Genomic DNA, 21,122 nt, shown 5'->3' with positions numbered 1-21,122 from the left:
AGGCAAGAGTACTGGAGTGGGATGCCATTGCCTTCTCTGAAATTAAGCAGAGAGCAGACTAAATTAATAGGAGGATTGAATTTTAAAGCAAGTCCATTTTAATTGACAATTACAACCAAGGGAGTGTTGATCCTGTGCAAATAATTTTGATAGGTGCTAGGAATGGAGGAAAAGTTAAAAGCTGGCATATGATGAACATCAGATAATAATATAATCCAGGAGAAAAGAGAATCAAATATGTGAATTTCAAAATGTAATGTGAGGCTGAATGAGGCGTAATAATAATAGAGGGGCATGTGGAGGACAACTACATTTTGATGGGGGAAGGGCCAAGATTTGCATTAAAGAGGAGGTGGCATTTCAAGCCAGGTCTGGAATTCAGAGAAAGAGTTTCTGCAAGTGGAAAATGGGTGGAGGGCTTTGGTGCATGAAACAGATTGTATAGCTGAGAAAACATAAGCAAAGCTATGACAATGAATGTGAGATGTGAGAAACAGATAACACGCGAGGGATACATGGAAAATAGAACTCATTTACTCTCATTGGACCATCACAAGAGCTCAATGAGTTAAATACTCTTCCTAGCTCCATTTGACAAAGGACACTGAAGCTTAGAGGCTACATAGCTCTGCCCTAGAGCTCATAGCTAGTGGCAGAACTGTGACCCCAGTCTCCTGATCATGTGCCAACGGTTTCTCATCATATGTTACCTATTATTATTGCAAACCTGGTAAAGGATGTTTAAGACCACAGTACGTTAAAGAGTTCGGACTTCCTTTTTTACAGATAAAAGGGGCCATTGCAAGTTTTTGAGAAGGGGAGAAAAATGATCCATACTGTATATAGAAGATAACGCCAGCATAATGAAGAATTGTTAGAGAAATACAGTCATTTGGGTAAGTTATTGAAATCAGTTATCTAAGCAGGAAAAAAGTGAAAAAGCATGCAGAAACTCTGGCGCACAGAGCACCTTTGAAACTATGGTGCTTGCTTCTTGGTTCTCACTTCTTATCTCCAAGGACCTATAACTCAAGGGCCACAATAGACAGCCTGACTTCCTCTGGGATTATTTTCATCACTTGAAATTCTCATCAAAATGTTCATCAATTAATCAAACCTGTTTCTGCGAATACATCTTCAACTTTTATTTTCTTTTCTGGAATTGTTTTTCTCCATTACTTGATTAAGGACCCTACTGAATTCCTGAAGAGGTGACTGCAGGCTTTGTCCTGTCTTGGAGGCTACATTATTTTGGAAATGTTAAAGACGGTTCATTTTCTTTGGAATCATTTCAAAAGTGAACACTGATGGTCCCAGAGCAAACGGCTTGTCCTTTGGATATGTCTGGTTGGCAGGGCAAGATGGCCTGGGTTTTGCTTGACTGAAGGCACCCTAAGAGCTTCAGAGGAAACATGTCAACTTAATGATGCTGAGGCTGAGGCTGTCTCTGGCCCCTACTTCCAAGACCCTGTGTTACCTTCTCTCCCAGGCTGTGTCCTTAATGGGAAAGGAACAGCCCAAAGAGCATTACAACCAGGCATGTGTTTGTTCCAGGGACATGGTGTGGAGGTGGGAGTTTGTACGATGCTTTGAGTTCCACAGTGATGCCTCATTCATGACTTTTTTTCCTGGCTGGAGGATGTGGTGAGGGTGAGGAATTGAAATGATGAGCCAGATAAATGAAAGAGGAAATGGAGTGTAAGCCTGCTTTGCTTTGCGCCTTATACCAGCAGTTTATCTCTAGTCATTCTCAGCCCCATTTCCCCAGTACAGTCTCCTAAAACAATGTGATAAGGATCAGAATAGAGTGAAGAAATGTCCCCAATATGGGCAGTGCTGGGGACATGATGACAACAGCAACAATTACCTTCAGGAAGAGTGACATCATTGTAGCAGCTCGGGACATTCAGGAGCCTCCGTGGAAAGAGTGGTCACCAAGCACACTTGCCTTGTGGACATGTATGATACACCTCAGGCATTCCTGACAGGAGGCATGAGTCCGGGCCTGGGGGTCAGTCATTTTGTTGATTCGGGCTAGAGCCAGAGACCTTGTGGTTGTGACCCTGACCTAGGTGAGTGTCTTTAAGAACCTGAGTAAGGAGCAGCAGCAGCTCAAACAGGAATTGTCCATATGTGGCTCCACCTTGTGCCTACCTGGTATTTGTGGTCCACAACCAGGGTTCTGTAACAAGACAAGAGTGAGTGTATGTAGCAGTACCAGCCCTGAGATTTTCCCTCCAGATGTGAAAGCTTGGTGCTCAGGAAGAGCCTCTGAGCCTCTCTGTCTTTTTTTTTTTTTTTAAGATAATTTTACTTATTTATTTATTTAGGCTGTGCTGAGTCTTTCCTGCTGCGTGAGCTCTCTCTAGTTCTCTGGCTGTGGGGAGTGAGGGTTATTCTCTAGTGCGGTGCATGAGCTTCTCATTGCCATGGCTTCTCTTGCTGTGGAGCGCAGGCTCTATGACATGTGGGCTCCACAGTTGTGGCACACAACACGGGTTTAGTTGCTTCGTGACATGTGGGATCTTCCAGGATCAGGATTCGAACCCGTGTCTCCTGCGTTGGCTGGCAGATTCTTTGCCACTATACCACCAGGGAAGTCTGCATCTCTGCCTTTTTTTATTTACTAGACATCAAGTGTTTCTGATATATTTAAAGATTTCCTTTAACAATACATGTTTGCTATAATACTTTTGAGAGAAGCTAAATAGCAAATGATGATTGTAAAATTAGTTCAATGTCCATTTATTCCTTCTAGCACACCATATTCCTGCAGCCTCTTCCATTCTCCCTTCCCACCCACCCCTTTCACTAAAAAAAAAAAAATGTAATTGAGGGAAGCTCCACATCTTTATCTTTACAGTTAGCTTGTTTTTGCTTAGCCAAGTCAATGCTCTTTTGTTAGCTAGTTAGCTATAAAGTGCCTGATTTAATATGTTATGGAGCCACCTTCTGGTAGTAAAGGCACACTTCATGCATATAGTAAGTTCCCTTTCAGTTACCCTAAAAAAAAAATGTCTCCACATCACCAGCACCAATAGAACAGCTGGGAACTTACTAAATGCAGACTCCTGGTTCACACTCCAACCCTACTGAATCAGATCCCCTGGGGGTGGCATCTTTTTTTCTGTCTTTAAAAAAAGCTCCCCAGGGGATTTTTATGTCTCAAATGCTTTAGATCAACACTTTGGCATATCAATCAATTTCTTAAAAAAAAAAGTTAATATAGGTAGAATGGCAGTTCTTACCCATGTTGTATATAAGTTTAAGTGATTAGTGAAAAATATTTCAGTTTAACTGGCAGGAAAACCATCCACTATCTCTACTTACCCCACCCCAAGGTTCTTGGAATTATGCAAGTGGCATCAGTTGTTAGCATGTGTGTGTATGCTGGTAGGCATCTTCATCATCACTTGACCTTCCATCACAATTAGTATGACCTCTGTACATTTGTTATTCATTTGGCAAATAATGACCTGATTCCACATTTTGATTTGCTGACATCATTTGGAAATACCATGTTGCCACATCACCTGAGTGGTAAACAACATGTTAATTGACAGCAGATATTATCATTCCCTCCCAATCTTATTATTAAAATTATAAGTTTACAAAAAAAAAAACTTCAACCAACACAAATAAACCTTTTTTAAAAACAAAGTAAATAAAATAACGAATCGTTAGTATTTTCCCCTTATCCACTCTCTCAATATTAGGTTATAGTCAAAACTCTTAGTATGTTTCTTGGCTTTTTGAAGATTTGGTTTCAGAGAATTCTGATCTGCAGAAATCTCTGCAGCTAACCTTCCACCTCAGCTACATCTTGATGCACCCTTCTTAAACTGTGCCCACAGCTGCTGCTTCCTTTTAGTAGCAAAAATAGAGAAAGTAAAATTTACCTAGCACGTTTTTCTGTTTCGTGTGTGCGTGCTGAGTCACTTCAGTCGTGTCCGACTCTTTGTGACCCTTCGATTGTAGCCCACCAGGCTCCTCTGTCCATGGGATTTTCCAGGCAAGACTACTGGAGTGGGTTGCCGTGTGCCCTCCTCCAGGGGATCTTCCCGACCCAGGGATTGAATCCAAGGTTCTTATGTCTCCTGCATTGGCAGGGGGATTATTTACCACTGGCACCACCTGGGAAATCCCTTTCTGTTTCAGCCAAGTATAAATAAGAATGTTCTAGAAGTCAGAGTTAGGCATAATAATGAAGTAGGGAGGAAATGAGCCCCTAAGACTGGAAGCATCCAAGCCAAGTTTGTTAACAAGACAGGGAGGTGGTGAAAGCTTCGATGGAAGATTGAACTACATGAGCTTTATGCTCCTTCCAACCATATTCTGCTTTTTCCCTTCTCTGAATATAAAGCTGTATCTTTACACACTGAAGCCATTCATCCCTCCCCTCTTTATTACACTGTTTTACTCAAATCTTTTACTTCTTTTGCTGGACCTGAGACTACTGGAATATCTTTTCTAGAAATAAGAAACCAAAGTTCTAAAATCATGCTGCTACCAGCATAAACTTGAGTTGTGATTTGGGGAGTGGTTTTATAATAAAGCCTTTATATTATACACTCTAGCCTCTGCTCAAGACCAAAACTCAAAATTTTCTTTACTCCTTCCCCATATTCAGCACCTAGGATGAAATGCTCTGACCTCAGGAAGCCAGTCCTAGAAAATACTTAGTGAAGTTCTCAGCATGGGGGGTATGAATGGCCAGGATAGGAGTCATCTCTGGTGTTTCCAGCACCTCCATCCTGGTGGGACTGGTGTGTGTGTGTGTGGTCCGAGGGCAGAACTCCTCAACTCTTCCACCTGAGGTGCCCTGACCCTAGAGAAGGGTATATTCATACTGCCAGAGCCCCTGTGGCAATCATTCATCCTGGCATTTCTTTCAACTTGAATGTTTTTTTTCTTACAAATTCATTCAAATTTTGCATATATGAACAGCTAAAACAACTCAATAACAACAACAACAAAAGCCCAAAACTCAATGAAAAAAGAAGGGCAGAAGACTTAGGTAGATATTTGTCCAAGGAAGACATACAGATGGCCAATAAACACATGTAAAGATGCTCAACATTGCTAATTACTAGGGAAATGCAAAATAAAATCACAATGAGGAACCACCATACACTGCTCAGATTGGCCATCATTAAAAAATCTACAAATAACAAATGCTAGAGAGGATGTGGAGGAAAGGGAGCCCTCCTATACTGTCAGTGGGAGTATAAATTTGTGTAGCCACTATGGAAAACAGCATGGAGATGTGTCAAAAAACTGAAAATGGAGCTGCCATATGATCCAGCAATCCCACTCCTGGGCATATATTCAAAGAAAACCATAATTTGAAAATACACATGCTTCCTGGTGTTCACTGCTGAACAATTTTCAATAACCAAGACATGAAGCAACCTAAATGTCACTAACAGATGAATAGATAAATAAGATATGGTGTGTGTGTGTATATATATACAATAGAATATTACTCAGCATCACTGACTCGATGGACATGAGTCTGAGTGAACTCCGGGAGTTGGTGATGGACAGGGAGGCCTGGTGTGCTGCGATTCATGGGGTCGCAAAGAGTCAGACATGACTGAGCGACTGATCTGATCTGATATTAAGGAATGAAATAATGCCATTTTCAGCAGCATGAATGGACCCAGAGATGATCATACTAAGTCAGAAAGACAAATACCACATGATATCACTTATATATTGGAATCTAAAATATGAAACAGATGAACTTATTTATAAGACAGAAACAGACTCACAGACATAAAGAACAGACTTGCAGTTGCCAAGGGGAATGGGGGTGGTGGAGGGATGGATTGGGAGTTTAGGATTAGCGGATGTAAACTATTACAGATAGAAGGGATAAACAACAAGGTCCCATTGTATAGCACAGGGAAATATATTCAAATTCTGTAATAAACCATAATGGAAAAGAATATGAAAAAGACTATATATATGTATATAACTGAATAACTTTGTTATATACCCAAAACTAAGACAATATTGTAAATCAACTATATTTGAATAAAAAACTGATTTTGTTGTACATCTATTACACTTGAATAAAACTGATGATCTAGTTTCTCCAGTGACTTTGAATCCCTCCGGCACACATCCGTATCAATGGGCATTCATGACCCCTAACACGGGAGTCTCAGGTCTGAGGGAAAGGCATGGAGAGTCTTATTAGACATAGCAAAGCTCTTGGTTCCCTCATGCTCTGATCCAGTTCAGCAAGGTAGAAGACTGTGCGTGGATTTCAGACAAAACTGGAAATAGTATCCATCCACCCAAACTGTGGGCAACATGGAGCAACAGCAGTTGGAGAATCAATGACATAGGCCGAATTTCTCTGGCCATTAGAAACAGGACTATCTTCTTAAAGTAAGAGAGGACCAAAAATTCCTACCTAAGACTTAACTCTTTGCTCTTGATCAGGAAAAATCTTCACTTGCAGAATTCCCAGGACTATTCTTTGATCTGCTGAGATCTGTTCAGACCATGGATCCTCACCTGGCTAATTGGTTCTCTTTTTTTCTTCTTCTTTTTCTTCTTCCAGTTTTACTGAGATAATTGACATATAATATTGTGTAAGTTTAAGATGTACAGACTTGATACATATGTATGTTGGAAAATGTTCACTACAATAAGGTTAGTTAATACATCCCTTGCCTCACATAATTACATTTTGTTGTTGTTGTTATGGTGAGAAATTTTAACATCAGTTTCTTTTAGCAACTTTCAAACATGAAATTGCTATATGGTACTACATAAACTGGACTTCCCAGGTAGCGCTAGTGATAAAGAATCCCCCTGCCAATGCAGGAGATGGAAGACATGAGGGTTAGATCTTTGGGTTGGGAAGATCCCCTGGAGGAGGGCATGGCAACCATCTCCAGTATCCTTGCCTGGAGAATCCCATGGACAAAGGAGCCTGGTGGGCTACTGTCCATGGGATTGCAGAGTCAGACATGACTGAAATGACTTAGCTCGCACTGCATAGTCACCCTGCTGTTCCTTAGATTCTGTAGAACTTACACCTCTTAAAACTGGAAGTTTGTGCCCTTTGACAAACGTCTCCTCATCCACGCCCCTTCCCTCCCCTGTATACTTATTTTGGTGTCTGTATACTTATTTTAGTTTTCACTGGTTCCCTGGATCTGGCTTTTTCTCTGCACCTGTGGATAATCTGACTGATTACACCAAAGAGAAACTTTAAAACTGACCCAGAAACCTGTTCAATCTAAAGCATCAGCCAAACTACCCAGATTGAGGCTCTGGTCTCCTCTAATCTGACAATAAGAACGTTTTGAAGAATGTATTTTTCAAGTGGATGGTGTGAGACATGGAGTAAAAAAATCCCATAAATTTCTGCCCACCAGATTGAGTGAGAGACTGTCACTTGTTTTAGCTTAGTTCTCTGTTCAGCTGACATTTTTCTTTCTCCTCCTCGCTCATTTGCCACCTCCTGTCACTTACTCATACCATATGTAATTGAGCACTAACTTGTCCCAGACCTTGCCCTCGCTCTGGGGTTGCTGAGCTGTGCCAAGTAACCTCACACTCCTGAGGACATTCCAGTCTAACAGAGGAGTTCACGGCCTGCATTTCCTTGACTGCGAGTTTCGATTTGAACATGCCACCAAAGCAGCACAACAGACTAGAAAGTTTGGTCTCGGTGAGATAGAGTATCTTTAAGTATTTATTGACTAAACATACAATGGTCCAGCTATTTACTGAAAATTTGGAGATGTGAATAAAGTTCTGTAGTAGAAGAAGGGGAAGTGACTGCTGGGTCTTCTGCTTGGGGAGCCTCCAGTAGGAAGGCTGAACGGGAGCCTGCATCATCCCTCACTGCCTTGTGTGCGGCATATTGCCACAGGGACTGCTTTGACTTTGAACTGTTCCCACGATTTCTGCTGAGGTGTCAACAGATAACATTGCTCAAGGGTTTAGTAGGAACCAAAGTTTCTCTCTTCAGTTGAATTCTTCAAGGTGAATTTGGGAGAGACAGCTTAGTATACTTTGATATAAAGTGGTTTAATGGTGAGAGGAAAAGTTTACCCTGGAGTTCTAGAGAAATCAAAGAATTCTATTCATTTCCTTAAGAAAGAAAAATTGATTGACGTTCTGGTGGGTCCCAGCCAGTACCTAAGGCAGAATAAGCAAGCCCAGAAATACAACAAAAACACTGAATTTGCAGGATGAATCCTCATTGATATTTGCCTGAACTTTGAGATTAAGCAACACTTAGGAATAGAGAAAGAAAACTCCCTCGAATAAACAGATCTTCGCATCTCATCATACTGTCTAAGGGTTGCCATGTTTGAAAAAATAGGCTGGTTTTGAGTCAAATTAAGCATTATTTATGTGTGCTAAGTCACTTCAGTCATGTCTGATCATTTATTAGGGTCTTACTTAAGCACTTTTTTCTTAAAACTTTATATTTGAAAATGTAATCAAACTTCAAAAATGTTTGCAAAAATAGAGTAAAAAAAAAAAATCACCACATATCCCCTTTACCTCGATTCATCTATTGTTAACATTTTTATCATCTGCTTTTCTCTATCTCTGCATGTATATGCACATATGCATGCATGTATCTATGGATATATGCATACATATGCACGTACCCCCTTGGGAGTAAGTTATATATACTTTATGGCAGTTTACCCTAAATACTTCAGTGTGTATTTCCTGAGAATAGGAATATTCTCTTACATAACCAGAGTAGAATTATTGATACTTTTATTTAGTCTTCTGCCCATATTCCAATTTTGTCAGCTGATCTAGCAAATGTCAGCTCTGATTTTCCAGATTTCCTTTGTAGTTTTAACCCCTCCAGAAAAGGATCCAGGCTAAAGTTGTGTGTGCATGCTCAGTCGCTAGTCGTGTCCAACTCTTTGCAACCCTATGGACTATAGCCCACCAGGCTCCTCTGTCCATGGGATTCTCCAGGCAAGAATACTGGAGTGGGTTTCCATTCCCTTCTCCAGGGGATCTTTATCCTGGGTCTCCTGTTCCTGCATTGGCAGGCGGGTTCTTTACCACTGGCGCCACCTGGTGGCAATGAATTGCCATGTCTTTTAACCTTTATTCTGGGATATTTTTAAAGCCCCTTTTTTGGCCTTTAGACATTTCTCATTTTGTGTCTATCTGATATTGCTTTGTGACTGGATTCAGCTTATTCATTCTCTGCCTTAATGCTGCAAAGGGAATAGTATGTCCCCCCAAGGGTATCAAATCTGAAGGAGCAGATGTTCATCTGTCCCTCACTGAAGTTAATTTTGATCACTGGTCAAATTGTTTAATTTCTCCACTACATAATTGCTGTTTCTTTTTCCTCTCTTGTAACTAATAAGCATACTTCAGGGAGACCATTTTGAGGCCATGCAAATACCTTGATTATCACGAAAATATCCTCCTTATTTAGTATTTGTCAATGAATCTAGCCTGATTTGATCTTTACTATAATGATTACAAAATAATGACTTTCCAACTCCAGCACTCTATATTTACCAATCAGTTCTCAGCATTCTACTGTAGGCAAAAGCTCTCTCTTTCCCCTTCCTTCCTCCCTCCCTCCCTTCCTCCTGTCTCTCTAGATCTCTCTCTTCCTATGTATCTGCTATAAGGATTTATGAATTCTTACTTTTTTCAGTGGCTTCTAATTCATTAGTATACTTAATTATATTGGCATTCAAATTGTCCTATGTCTGTAGGAGTAGGAGACTTCAAGCTGACTCCTGCATCCTTCTAACATACCCTCCAACATTTTTTTGGAATGTGTTATTTTCTGATATAAGACATACCAGTCATACATTACATCTATTTTGCCCTTAAGCAAACATTTCTCTGAAAGTTCTGATTCCTTTCAGCATGAAATTATAGTGAACAAGATCTGAGTGTCAGATGTGCTACTAGAATACCTTTGCTTCTTGGTTCATTCAGAAGACAAATGTGGGAAAGACAGGCATGCATAACTACTTACAACACATGCACAATCAAAATTACCACCACCAATAGGGCCAGGTGGATATCATAATATTAATATACAAATTGTATACATAAATAGTTATACAGACACGTTCCCCCCTTATTTTTCCTTCTTTCTTACACAAAGGTAGCATATTATATACTCTTTGCTTTTTTTCCCTTAATGATGTCTCCTGGAAATCACTTCGTATTAGTCAACAGAGATTGCCTTTCTTGATTTTACAGCTGTACAGTTTCCATTTGTTTAAAAATTTACTATCGTTTATCCTTTCAATCTTCTGTTTGGACATTCAGATAGTTTTTTAGTACTTGGCAATGACAAATAATGCTGTCAAGAATAATCTTGTGTATATATAGTTTGATATTGTTGGAAGTTGAGCTTCAGGATAAATTCTTAAAGAGAAACTGCCAAGTCTAAGATAAATTAATATGTAGTTTGCTTTGATATTTCAGTTCCTGTCCACAGTGGTTGTTCCATTTTGCATTCCCTTCAGCAACACAGGAGAGTGCCTGTTTCCCCACTGCCTTGACAATAGAGCATGTTGTCAAACTTCTCCAATTCTTGACAAGTGAATGGGAAGAAATAACGTCTCAATGAAGTTTTAATTTGCCTTTATTTTAATATGAATGAATTTGATATTTTTTTCAAGTGTTTAAGTGTTATTTACATATCTTTTTTTGTGAATCATTGGTGTCATATGTTTGACCCATTTTTTCCCCACAGAATTTTTCAGCTTTATTATCCTCACTATTTGTAAGTTCTTTATCATTTTGCAAATTATTTATCATTCTTTATTTGTGATTTATGTTGTGGATATCTTCACCCAGTTTATCATTTGCCTTTTCACTCCTCTTTATTCTCTGAAAATTGTTTTTCTTTAAGTAGTCAAATTTATTGATTTTCTTCTCTTTGCATCTGGAAATATATATATATATATTCATACACAGATATAGTTACAGTAGTATGTATATAACAGTGATATAGGACATGTGTGTGTATATATATATAGTATATAGTATATATACTTGTATATACAAGTATATATACTAATATATATAGTTATAGTATAAATTACTATATAGTTAAATATATATATACTATAGTGTATATATATATATTTACTATAGTGTATATATATATACACTATAGTGTATAGTATATATAACTATATAGTATATGTAACTATATACACTATATACACTATATACTATATAGACTATATACTATAGTGTATATATATATATTTAACTATATAGTAATTTATACTATAACTATATATATTAGTATATATACAAGTACATATACTATAGTATATGTGTGTATATATTTAACTATATAGTAATATATACTATTACTGTATTATTACTATATTTAACTATATAGTAACATTATACAATACATTATACATTATATACATTATAATAGTCTATATATGTATTATATAAATATAGATATAGTTACATATAAATGGATAAATATAGATATGCACAGATATATTATGTATATACGGAGTTAGGAAAGTATCTCATTTTCTCAAGAGTTTTTATTAGAAATAGTTGTTGAATTTTGCCAAAGACTTTTAAAGTATCTGTGGAAGTTAATCCTACATCTTTCCTCCTAAGCCTTATTTATATGGTAAATTAAGAGATTTTCTATTAGTGAGCCCTCCTTGCATTCCTGGTATAATCCTTAGGTAAGATTTTAAGTCCCATCACTATGTCTCAGATGTCAAGGTCTCTACTGAAGTGCCTCTATCAATAGTCTCCTCTCTGAAGCCTTTAAAAAATACTTTTCACACTCTGTCCCTGAAATAATACCCTCTTCTTTATTCTTTTCTCTTCTTTGAATATACTTTTATTTTCAGACTTATCACACTATACTGTATTTATTTGTTTAGAATCTGTTTCTCCCATTAAACTCTACACTCACTGAACCACTGGAGTGGTTCTTAAGGAATTTTTTATATCAGTTACTTGAGTGTGAAATCTCTAGACCCTAAACTGGCCATCCAAAGGAGTTACTCAGGAGTGGTACTTGTCACACTTTTCCATTAACTGGCCACAGAAATAATGTCCTGTTTATAGTTATGTGATGTTCAGATCTGTTAGGCATCAAAATATGTTCTTTCGAATCAGTACAACAGCTTTATGTATAAGAAAAACCCAATTCAACCCAATGACTTACAAGAGTGGAATTATGCTGATCCCAAACTAGTGGTACAAAAATGGTTCTACCATAGATAAAACTCTCAAATTCTCATTTCTCTTCCTATTCAGTATTAACATGTATTTATGTCTTCAAGAGAGAAAGTACAGAACAAAGAACTTACCTTTTTTTTAAAAAATAGATTTTATTTTTTAGAGAGCTTTTAAGTTCACAGCAAAATTTGAGTGAAAAATACAGACTTCTCATCTTACCCCTGCCCCTCACTATCACAGTCTTCCCCCACTATTAACATCCTACATCAGAGCAGTATATTTGTTACAATCAGTGAACCTATCAGATCAGATCAGATCAGATCAGTCGCTCAGTCGTGTCCGACTCTTTGTGACCCCATGAATCACAGCACGCCAGGCCTCCCTGTCCATCACCAACTCCTGGAGTTCACCCAGACTCATGTCCATTGAGTCAGTGATGCCATCCAGCCATCTCATCCTCTGTCGTCCCCTTCTCCTCCTGCCCCCAATCCCTCCCAGCATCAGAGTCTTTTCCAATGAGTCAACTCTTCGCATGAGGTGGCCAAAATATTGGAGTTTCAGCTTTAGCATCAGTCCTTCCAAAGAAATCTCGGGGCTGATCTCCTTCAGAATGGACTGGTTGGATCTCAGGAGAGTATAAAGATGCTGATTGAGGAGAAAAACTTAGATTCTATTGTTCTCATTCCTTTGTTAATTTGCACCCAGCCAATGCCTAGAGCCATCAGAGAAGCACTAGACAGGGGTTAAGAGTAATTTCAAAAGTGTTCCCTGGTCCTGACCTAAAGTCATGTTCTTTTGCTGTCTAGTTGCATCTTCCTGGCTGTAGCATTTAGCCTTGTTAGCAATCAGAGAATCCAGGAAAAAAAAGTTGAAAAATAAAGAGTTCTGCTCCCATCATTTTACTGTGTGGTTTTGGCTGGAACCTCAGCTCATTTCTGCGAGTTAATGTCTTTTTCTCCCATCGTGATAACTTCTACTCACCATTTCAGATGTCTCTGCTGGACACTCAAGCTTCATCTGGTGGGCACAGCCATGGTTGCTATCTTCAAAAACTCAGGCTATGTCTGCCAACTCTCAAAGAACAAAGTTTCTGGGTTTCTGCTGATTCAACCTTAAAGTTCAAGCCCAAATCATTCTCCGAAATCAGAGTGCCGAGAGGGCTGCCTTCAAGAACCTCTCCCCCTGCTCAGAGCCTCTGAAACAAGGTCCTTTCCTTGATCTCCAGCCTTGGTTAGTTTCTTTAAACTTCTTTCCAGCTTCTGATCTTGATTATTTCTTTTCTCTTTTCATTTCCTAGTCATTTCTTTCTTTCTTTTTTTTTTTTTTTTTTTGCACACTTTCCTGGCCATCTTACCCCAGGACCCAATTATATCTACTTTCTTTTTTTCCTATCAACAATTTTCAGAATATACTACCTGGGCATTAGAAAAAAATCAATATTTACTTAAGTGCACAGAAAATAGCTCTTGTCTATAGTAAAAGGAGATACCAAAGAAATTAAATATCATGATATAATGGAGACTGATCACATTCTGGACTGGAATTCAGAGAGCTGGCTCATCATTTTGACTCTACCACTTTTAATTATGTGACCTTGGGAAGTCGATTTCACATACTCTGTAACTCTTTATTTATAGTATGACCTCTAATGCCCAACATGATCATATATTTTATGATTTTAAAGATCTACACTGCAAAGTTAACTTGGTCAAGCCAACCATATGTTCATTAGCTAAAACAAAATTTATGCTGAATCAAGGAAAATGATTATTTTGTTTGAATTAAGTTTGACTTTATCTCTTACTCTAGTGCCTGAGAAAGACCTAAAATATGTCTACCTCTGGACTTATGTGTATAGATTAACTTTTGCTATAATAATGATGTGTAACCATCACACTCTTTAATAATGCACATTTGAGTTAGATTGGAGATTGGTTTGTCTCAACTGGGCCTGGTTTGAGTGTTTCTTCTTGGAGCTAACAGCCTATCCTGAAAATGTTCTTTTTATGATTATGGCAGAGAACAAGAGAGTGAGTCCAACCACACAAGCAACTTTCAAGTCTTGGGTAAGTCAGGTCCATGATATTCCATTGTCCAAAGCAAGTCATATGGCCAAGCCCAAGGTCAAGATGTGCTCATGATGCAGGTGAGTAAAGAAATGAATATTTCTGAACAACAATGTTATCTAACACACCATGCTTTGGGAATGAGTGATTAAAAGGCTTATGTATGGCTTCTTCTTAGTGAAAATTAAGTCAATAATGAAGGCATTCAGAAATCTTAGGGATTAGAGTGCAAAGTTGCTACTTCTCCAGTGAGACAGAACTAAATCCACTTGTAGAGAGAGGAGCTGCTGGTTTGAGACAGGCTCTCTGAACTTAAAAATTTTAAGGTGCAGCTGAAAGTGTCACTTTAGTCAAATGAGGGAGGTCAAGATCATAACACGGCCTGAAAAGCATCTAGAGTCCTTCTGTTTTGCAGAAAAATTCCTCTAAATCACAGAATGAGTATCCCTCCATGAATAAGCAACTGTTCACTCTATTCAAGTTGGAGATGAATTTACAAATGTTGACCAGAACTTATTTATAATAAAACCAGAAGAGAATATTTCAAAGAGATGGCTAAGACAAAAACAGCATAAGACAATTGTTATATGATAGACTGAAAATTACATGACTTATGTTGTACTGTACAACTGTCTATCCCTTTACCAAAACGATATAAACATCCTCCAACTCTGCCACTTTTTACCCCAATACTTCTACTACTTGTATTCATGTCTCCTAATTGAATAGTAAAAATAAAACCGTAATGACTTTTATACAAATCAATGGTGATTAAGTTGTATTAAAAATAACTACTCATGAAGCAATAGTCATATATGTATATATGAAGTTAGTCTTTCTTGAGAACTAATGAGAAATTGAGGGTAATTAAGGCAGGCAAACATTAGTTTATTTCTCCATTTATTGGACTGTATTAGTTATCTATTATTCTGTAATACATTATGTTGTAGTTTAGTTGATAAGTTGTATCTGACTCTTTTGCAACCCCATAGACTGTAGCCCACTAGGCTACTCTGTCTATGGGATTTCCCAGGCAAGAATACTGGAGTGAGTTGCCATTTCCTCCTGCAGGGGATCTTCCCAACCTAGGGATTGAACCTGGGTCTCCTGCTTGGCAGGCAGATTCTTTACCATTGAGCTACCTGGGAACCCAAACTTATTAAACGATAAGTATTTATTATCTTACAGTGTCTGCAGGTCAGAAATTCAGATGGGGTTTAATTGGGTAGCTCTGACTCTCATGAAGTCCCCGCCAAAACATCAAGTGAGGTTGCAGTTACCTAAAGACTTGAGTGGGGGCTGGAGGATGGGCTTAACGACCTCGCTCAATCAAGTCTGGCTGCCTGCTACTTGCTGCAGGAGGTCTACATTCCTTGACAGGTGGACCTCTTGGTAGGGCTGCTTGAGTGTCTTCAGAGCATGGCAGCTGGCTTCTTCCAGAGCAAGTGACCAAGGCAGAAGCTACAAAGTATTTTATGACCTAATCTTAGAAGGCATATTCTAGTCATTTCTGCAGTTATCTTCTTGGTTATACCAGGCCTGAGACTGGTACTCACTCACAAGATAGTGCAAGTCTATGACTCCGAGTGTGAATCGCTCCTTAAATTTTATACCCCGACTGTCTTAGCTACTAGATATCTGGTTGTTGGCTTGTTATCCTTATGCTTTTTCCCCATCCTATAGGCAAGAGCCTGGGCTGAGCATGATGGGAGGAAGAGTGAAGGAAGATTGGAACTGGGGTGCTTATGCAAGGTATTCTGTTTTCCTCCAGTGAAAATAAACAACTGGATTTCAGTACAAAGACTAATTGTATTTTCCCATTATATGGAACTCTCATTGAAACTTTCACATTTTCATCATATAATTTTCCTGGGAAATGCAATACACCCCAGGTACTTAGTTGCTCAGTCATGTCTGACTCTTTGTGATCCCATGTGACCTGCCAGGCTCCTCTGTGTATTATCTGGATTTTCCAGGCAAGAATACTGGAGTAGGTTACCATTCTCTTCTCCAGGGTACTTCCTGACCCAAGGACTGAACCCATGTCTCCTGTGTCTCCTGCATTGGCAGGTGGATTCTTTATCTCTGAGTCACCTGGGAAGCCCTCCCTCAGAGATGAACATAATTTTGGCTAATAGTTTAGAATGTTGGCAGATGCCCCAAAGAGCAGATCTGGTATGGACATAAGTTTAAAACCCTTGTCATCACCTCAGGGAATTAAAAGTGAAAAATAAAACACTGCAAGCATTTTTTTTCTTTTTCTTTTTTTTTAATGCAGCAGCCTAATATACACTTCTTACATAGGCAAGAAAATCTTTGTAGACTGCACTGGGGGAACGCTTCACATCGCCTCTCAGTCTTGTTTAAATTTCTGGCATATGCAGATGAAAGAGGGTGAGCTTTTGGGAAAACAGGTCATACACTTCTGATATCCATTTCAGCTGCAGAAGAGGCTTGGCTAGAGGGTGATTATATTAATAAAGCACAACATCTACTTTTTCGACAAGATTCTAGCAGAATTTTGTTGTGTGTCAAAGCCTCAGAGGACTAGAGTGTCTCCAGCTCATGACAAGGCAGATCACTTCCAATGGACTCCTGAATGCAGGTGTACTTGATGGGAGGTGGAGGTGGCTTGAAAGGCGGAGGTCTTTGCATGCTAGGAACAAAACATTGCTCATTCAAGGCTAAGAAGGTCAGGGGTGATGTATGTATGCATAATATATTTTTAGAAGGGAAAAGAGAAAGTGAAAGAGGCATGCTTCCCTGGCTCTCTGTTTTTTTTTCCCTGGCATAACCTGCTTGCTAGTCCTGTTAGTATCATTAATTAATATTTTTGTGATATTTTATAATTTTAAACCATTTTTATCATAGAGTTATATAATTTGCATTTAGGAATTGAATATTATTGCCACCATTCCACAGATAAAACTGAGGCTCAGAGGTTTTAAGCAACTTGCTTAAGAGGAGCAGACCAGCAAGTCAAGCCTTTTAAACAGAGCTTACACTCTCCATGGCAACTGCCTCCTAATAGAGGAAGTGTTTCTCTTATGTGGGTTAAAGCATTCCTCCAGAGAAAAAATTTTCAGATTCTGGGACCAAAGATGGCAGTTTTTCTGAGTCCCTTTGCTAACCTTACCCTCAGCCCTCACCACACACTCATTGTGTGTGAACCAGGGGGAAGGTTGGGGGTCGGAAGGGAACTTGCCTGAGTCCCTGAGTTGATGGATGGCACCCGCATCCTTTCTGTTTGTATCAGTGAACACTCTTAGAGTCATCTCTGTATAAAGAAAGTACTGGTCTATGTTTGCACAATTCATCTCTTTGTCTGAAGTACATAAGCATAAGGTGGGTGTGGGATTTAGCTGTACAAATGCTCCAGCTCTCTTGCTATCAGGAAATAGAGGCATATTTGTGGGCAGACTCAAAAACCTCTACCCCTTGTCTATCAATCAACAGTACCTTAATTTTTCCTTAGAGGGAGAGAGAAGGAGAGATCCTGAGAAAAACAGAGGGGGGTTGTTTTTCATCTCTATATAACACAGACATTTGAATATAGAACAACAACAAAAAAATCAATTCAGATTTTCAGATTCCTGTTTTGTCATTTTAATATAAAAATCCCCAACACCTATTACCTGGTTTTCTGGTGCTTTAGTGGTGACAATATATATCAAAAGGTGGATAGCATTCTAAGAAATTTGCAATTCTGTTTTTTTCTGGGGAATTAGGAATTTCTTAAGGTCACATGGTGGCCAAAGTGTAGTACCTGGACAAAAGTCCAGAATTTCTGACTTGTGGTTTGGTGTTTTATTCACCACGAAACATCCCCTGCACGTGGCTATAGAGTCTTCAAGGATACACCAAGCAGAAGGCAGGCCACACAGTCAATATTATCTGAGACAGCAGTAGTAAGATATGTGGAGGGTCAACTTTGTGTATTCTGAAGATCTCCTCTAAGCATGGCCTGAACCAGACAGATCCAAAACAGCCAAGTCAGAAAAGTGAGCCTTAACCTTCCACGCCATTTCAGACTTCTCAGTGGAGGGAGGAGAGTTCTGGAAACCATTTCAATAAGACAAAAAGACTGCTTTCTTTTCCCCATGGGGAGAAAGGATAAGGGCAGTAAAAGCCCATTTTGCTGAAAAGCAGCTGGAAATTTCTTAAAATTACCTTTCTTACTCAATTTCACACTTCAGTATCTAGGCTCACCTGGGCCCAGGCAGTTCAGAGATGCATGAAAATGAAAAGAATAATAAAGATTAAAAAGAAAAATCAGTTTCAGTTTTGAGGTGATGTGAGCCTCCATTCTCATTTCATGCCCACTGATGTTCCATCCAGTGAGTGCTCCAGCCTGAACAGGTAGAGGGGCACCAAGTCTGAAGTTGTGCATCTAATTCCAACTGTGTGGTACTGGGGAAGCTGGGCAGCCTCTCTGAGCTTCTCTAAGCCTTATTTCCTCAGTTACATAGGAGAGAAACACTACTATCTAGGAATGATATTTAAAGTGTTGAGTGAATATTTTCTGCTGAAAAAAGTAACTGCTCCTACATGTCTCCATATTGTACTCACATTTCTTTTTGGTACTGACACCATTTTCTCACTCCAAGACCAAACAATACGAAACAGGAGAGGAGCAAAGCTGCCACAATCACCGGCCAGGACATTCCATCTTTGGGCTTACTGATCATAGTACCTGAAAAGGGCATAAAGAGAGATGAACTTTAATGCCAAAGTTTGGCAACTGGGAAGCAGGATGAATTGAATTAGTTTGCTTACCTGCAACATGCATTTCCAAGGGCCATGGGGTGTTCATTGATCACAATCGTGCTCTGGGATCATTTCTATAACTTGTTCTCATATCGTTTTTGCACTTATACAATTGCATTTCTTTTTTTTTTTTTTTTTTACATGAATGCCTTTCTTGTAAGAATGTTCCAGACCTAATCTTTTCTTTTCTTTCACTTTCTCAAGGCCCTGGACAATTCCTGGCACAGGGTGGCCAATGAAATGTGATTTATAAGAGGAAAGGAGTTTGGGGGAGAGTGGACACCTGTGTGGTATGGCTGAATCCCTTTTTAGTCCACCTGAAACTATCACATTGTTAATTGGCTATACTCTGATATAAAATAAAAAATTTAAAAAAGAATGAACACATAAAACTGCTAATCTGTAAATTTGTTTTCCAAATTCACTCCAGTAAAGTAAAAGTTTTATGTGTGAAATACTGGTCTATCTTTAAATTCTTTTTCTTTAAGGAGTCATTAAAATGCTTTATGAAATATTAGTGTGTTAGGAGGAGGAAGAAAAAGTAAAAGGCATTATAACATTCTAAAGGTCTGAAAGTACGAAGCTGAGAAGGCCAGAGGCAATATAAATACAATATTCTGGACTGTCTTACTTTTTCTGTAACATGAAGGAAAAATTAAGTAAATGAACTCTCTTAGGAAATAAGATTGTCTGGTTCTGCCTGGCAGAAAATAAAAGGGAATGTTTATAATTGTAGAGTTACTTAATTTTTTCCTTTTAAAAAGTGTTTTATGCTCATGTTAAAAATTCAAACAGTACAGAAATATAAACTACAATGAAAAGGAAGTACCCTTACTTCTTCAAATGCCAGCTACCCACACTAGAGGTTATAACTTTTAATAGTCAATTATGTAAACTATTTAATAGTTAATTCCTATCAGAAATTTTTAATGCAAATATAAGCAAATATAGCTACCATGAATATATATCCTTTCATATTACAAATGGGGGCATACTGTACATACTGCTCTGGTCTTGGCTTCTTTCTCTTAAAAAAATCTTGGAATGTTTTTCACAGAAGTGCATAGAAGTTTACCTCATTTGATTAAATGACTGGATGGTTCCCCAGTGTGTGGATCTACTGTAGGTTATTTAATTGGCCTTAATGTTGGATGGTTAAATTGCTTCCAGGCTTTTCTTATTTCTAATAACACTACAATGAAATTCCTTATACATTATAGATATAGATATAGATTATAGATAGATCTTTAGCTCTTCAGATTACAGAAATCATTTGGGCAAAAGTGGATTTTTGCTTTATTTTTATTATTAATAAAAGAATATTTTCATTATTTTAAATAGATTATAAACCATGTGTAGACTTTTTAAATTTATTTGATTGCTTCAGATTTATTACACTGCTTTTCATTAAGTGAAGTCTCAAAAAAATAAAACACACACAAGCCAAAAAATCTGGATTTAAAATGTTTGTTACCACATCTTTTTTATATTTTACATAGTTTGGACGGCAGCCATACGATTCTGTCATAACACTGATCACCAGTGCTGAAGATTTTTCCTCTTACAACACATATCCAGGGATTGGAGGTCTTCCTGGTGCTCGTGTTACTTTAGTTTTGTCAGGCAGATGCTGACAGTACTCTGGAAGCTCACACAGTCCTATACTAAGTAACCCTGGGGCTCCCTGATGCACAAGGGCTAGAGTTCACAGTAGTTCAAAGTACTAGAGTATCACGATCACAAAAGAAACAATTACACAGGAAATCAATTTAGGACTACACACAGTTCTGTTTCAGTGAAGTCAAGACTGACTTACTCTACACTGGCAATATGGTGGACTATAACATTTTACCTCCGAAGTTTCTGAGAAATGAAAGAACAACAGGTTTTAGATAGATCTTCTATCAATGCTTACTAATTTTCTCCCAACCAAATATAGAAAATGAGGCCATTGGCTTCAGCAATGTCCTGGTGGAAAAGCAGAGCTCCAATTTGCCCCAATTCCTCAAGTATGTAGTTCTTTTCCTTTTTAAATAATTTTATTTATTTATTTTGGCTGCGCTGGGTCTTGGTTGCTGC

General features: G+C 38.4%; 1 protein-coding gene and 1 long non-coding RNA gene across 6 annotated transcripts in view; one reads left to right on the top strand and one right to left on the bottom strand.

The window, feature by feature from the left end:
- The first annotated feature begins 689 nt into the window (after positions 1 to 689).
- Positions 690 to 19,688, top strand: LOC123333296. 3 transcript variants are annotated; one of them, XR_006550591.2, is made up of 4 exons: positions 690 to 896; positions 13,200 to 14,356; positions 15,960 to 16,028; positions 19,248 to 19,688. It is a non-coding gene; the product is annotated as an uncharacterized LOC123333296 (long non-coding RNA). The 3 variants fall into 3 exon arrangements; XR_006550589.2 differs by lacking the exon at positions 690 to 896 and having other exon boundaries at positions 13,113 to 13,440; positions 14,230 to 14,356; XR_006550590.2 differs by lacking the exon at positions 690 to 896 and having other exon boundaries at positions 13,113 to 14,356.
- Positions 16,611 to 21,122, bottom strand: part of CD96 (CD96 molecule) — a 100,201-nt gene continuing 95,689 nt past the window's right edge. For 2 of the 3 annotated variants that reach the window (XM_006073963.4, XM_006073964.4), the window contains exons 13-14: positions 18,846 to 18,969; positions 16,611 to 16,932 (exon numbers count right to left, since the gene is read on the bottom strand). In XM_006073963.4, coding sequence (XP_006074025.3) covers positions 16,824 to 16,932; positions 18,846 to 18,969 — 233 coding nt within the window. In that variant the 3' untranslated portion in view covers positions 16,611 to 16,823. Of the gene's footprint in view, positions 16,933 to 17,513; positions 17,554 to 18,845; positions 18,970 to 21,122 lie in introns of those variants that run through there. The other variant, XM_045165459.1, reaches the window with a different exon arrangement.

Source organism: Bubalus bubalis, chromosome 1 (assembly GCF_019923935.1).
Source record: "Bubalus bubalis isolate 160015118507 breed Murrah chromosome 1, NDDB_SH_1, whole genome shotgun sequence".
NCBI lineage: Eukaryota > Metazoa > Chordata > Mammalia > Artiodactyla > Bovidae > Bubalus > Bubalus bubalis.
This window is presented reverse-complemented; position numbering and strand designations above follow the sequence as displayed.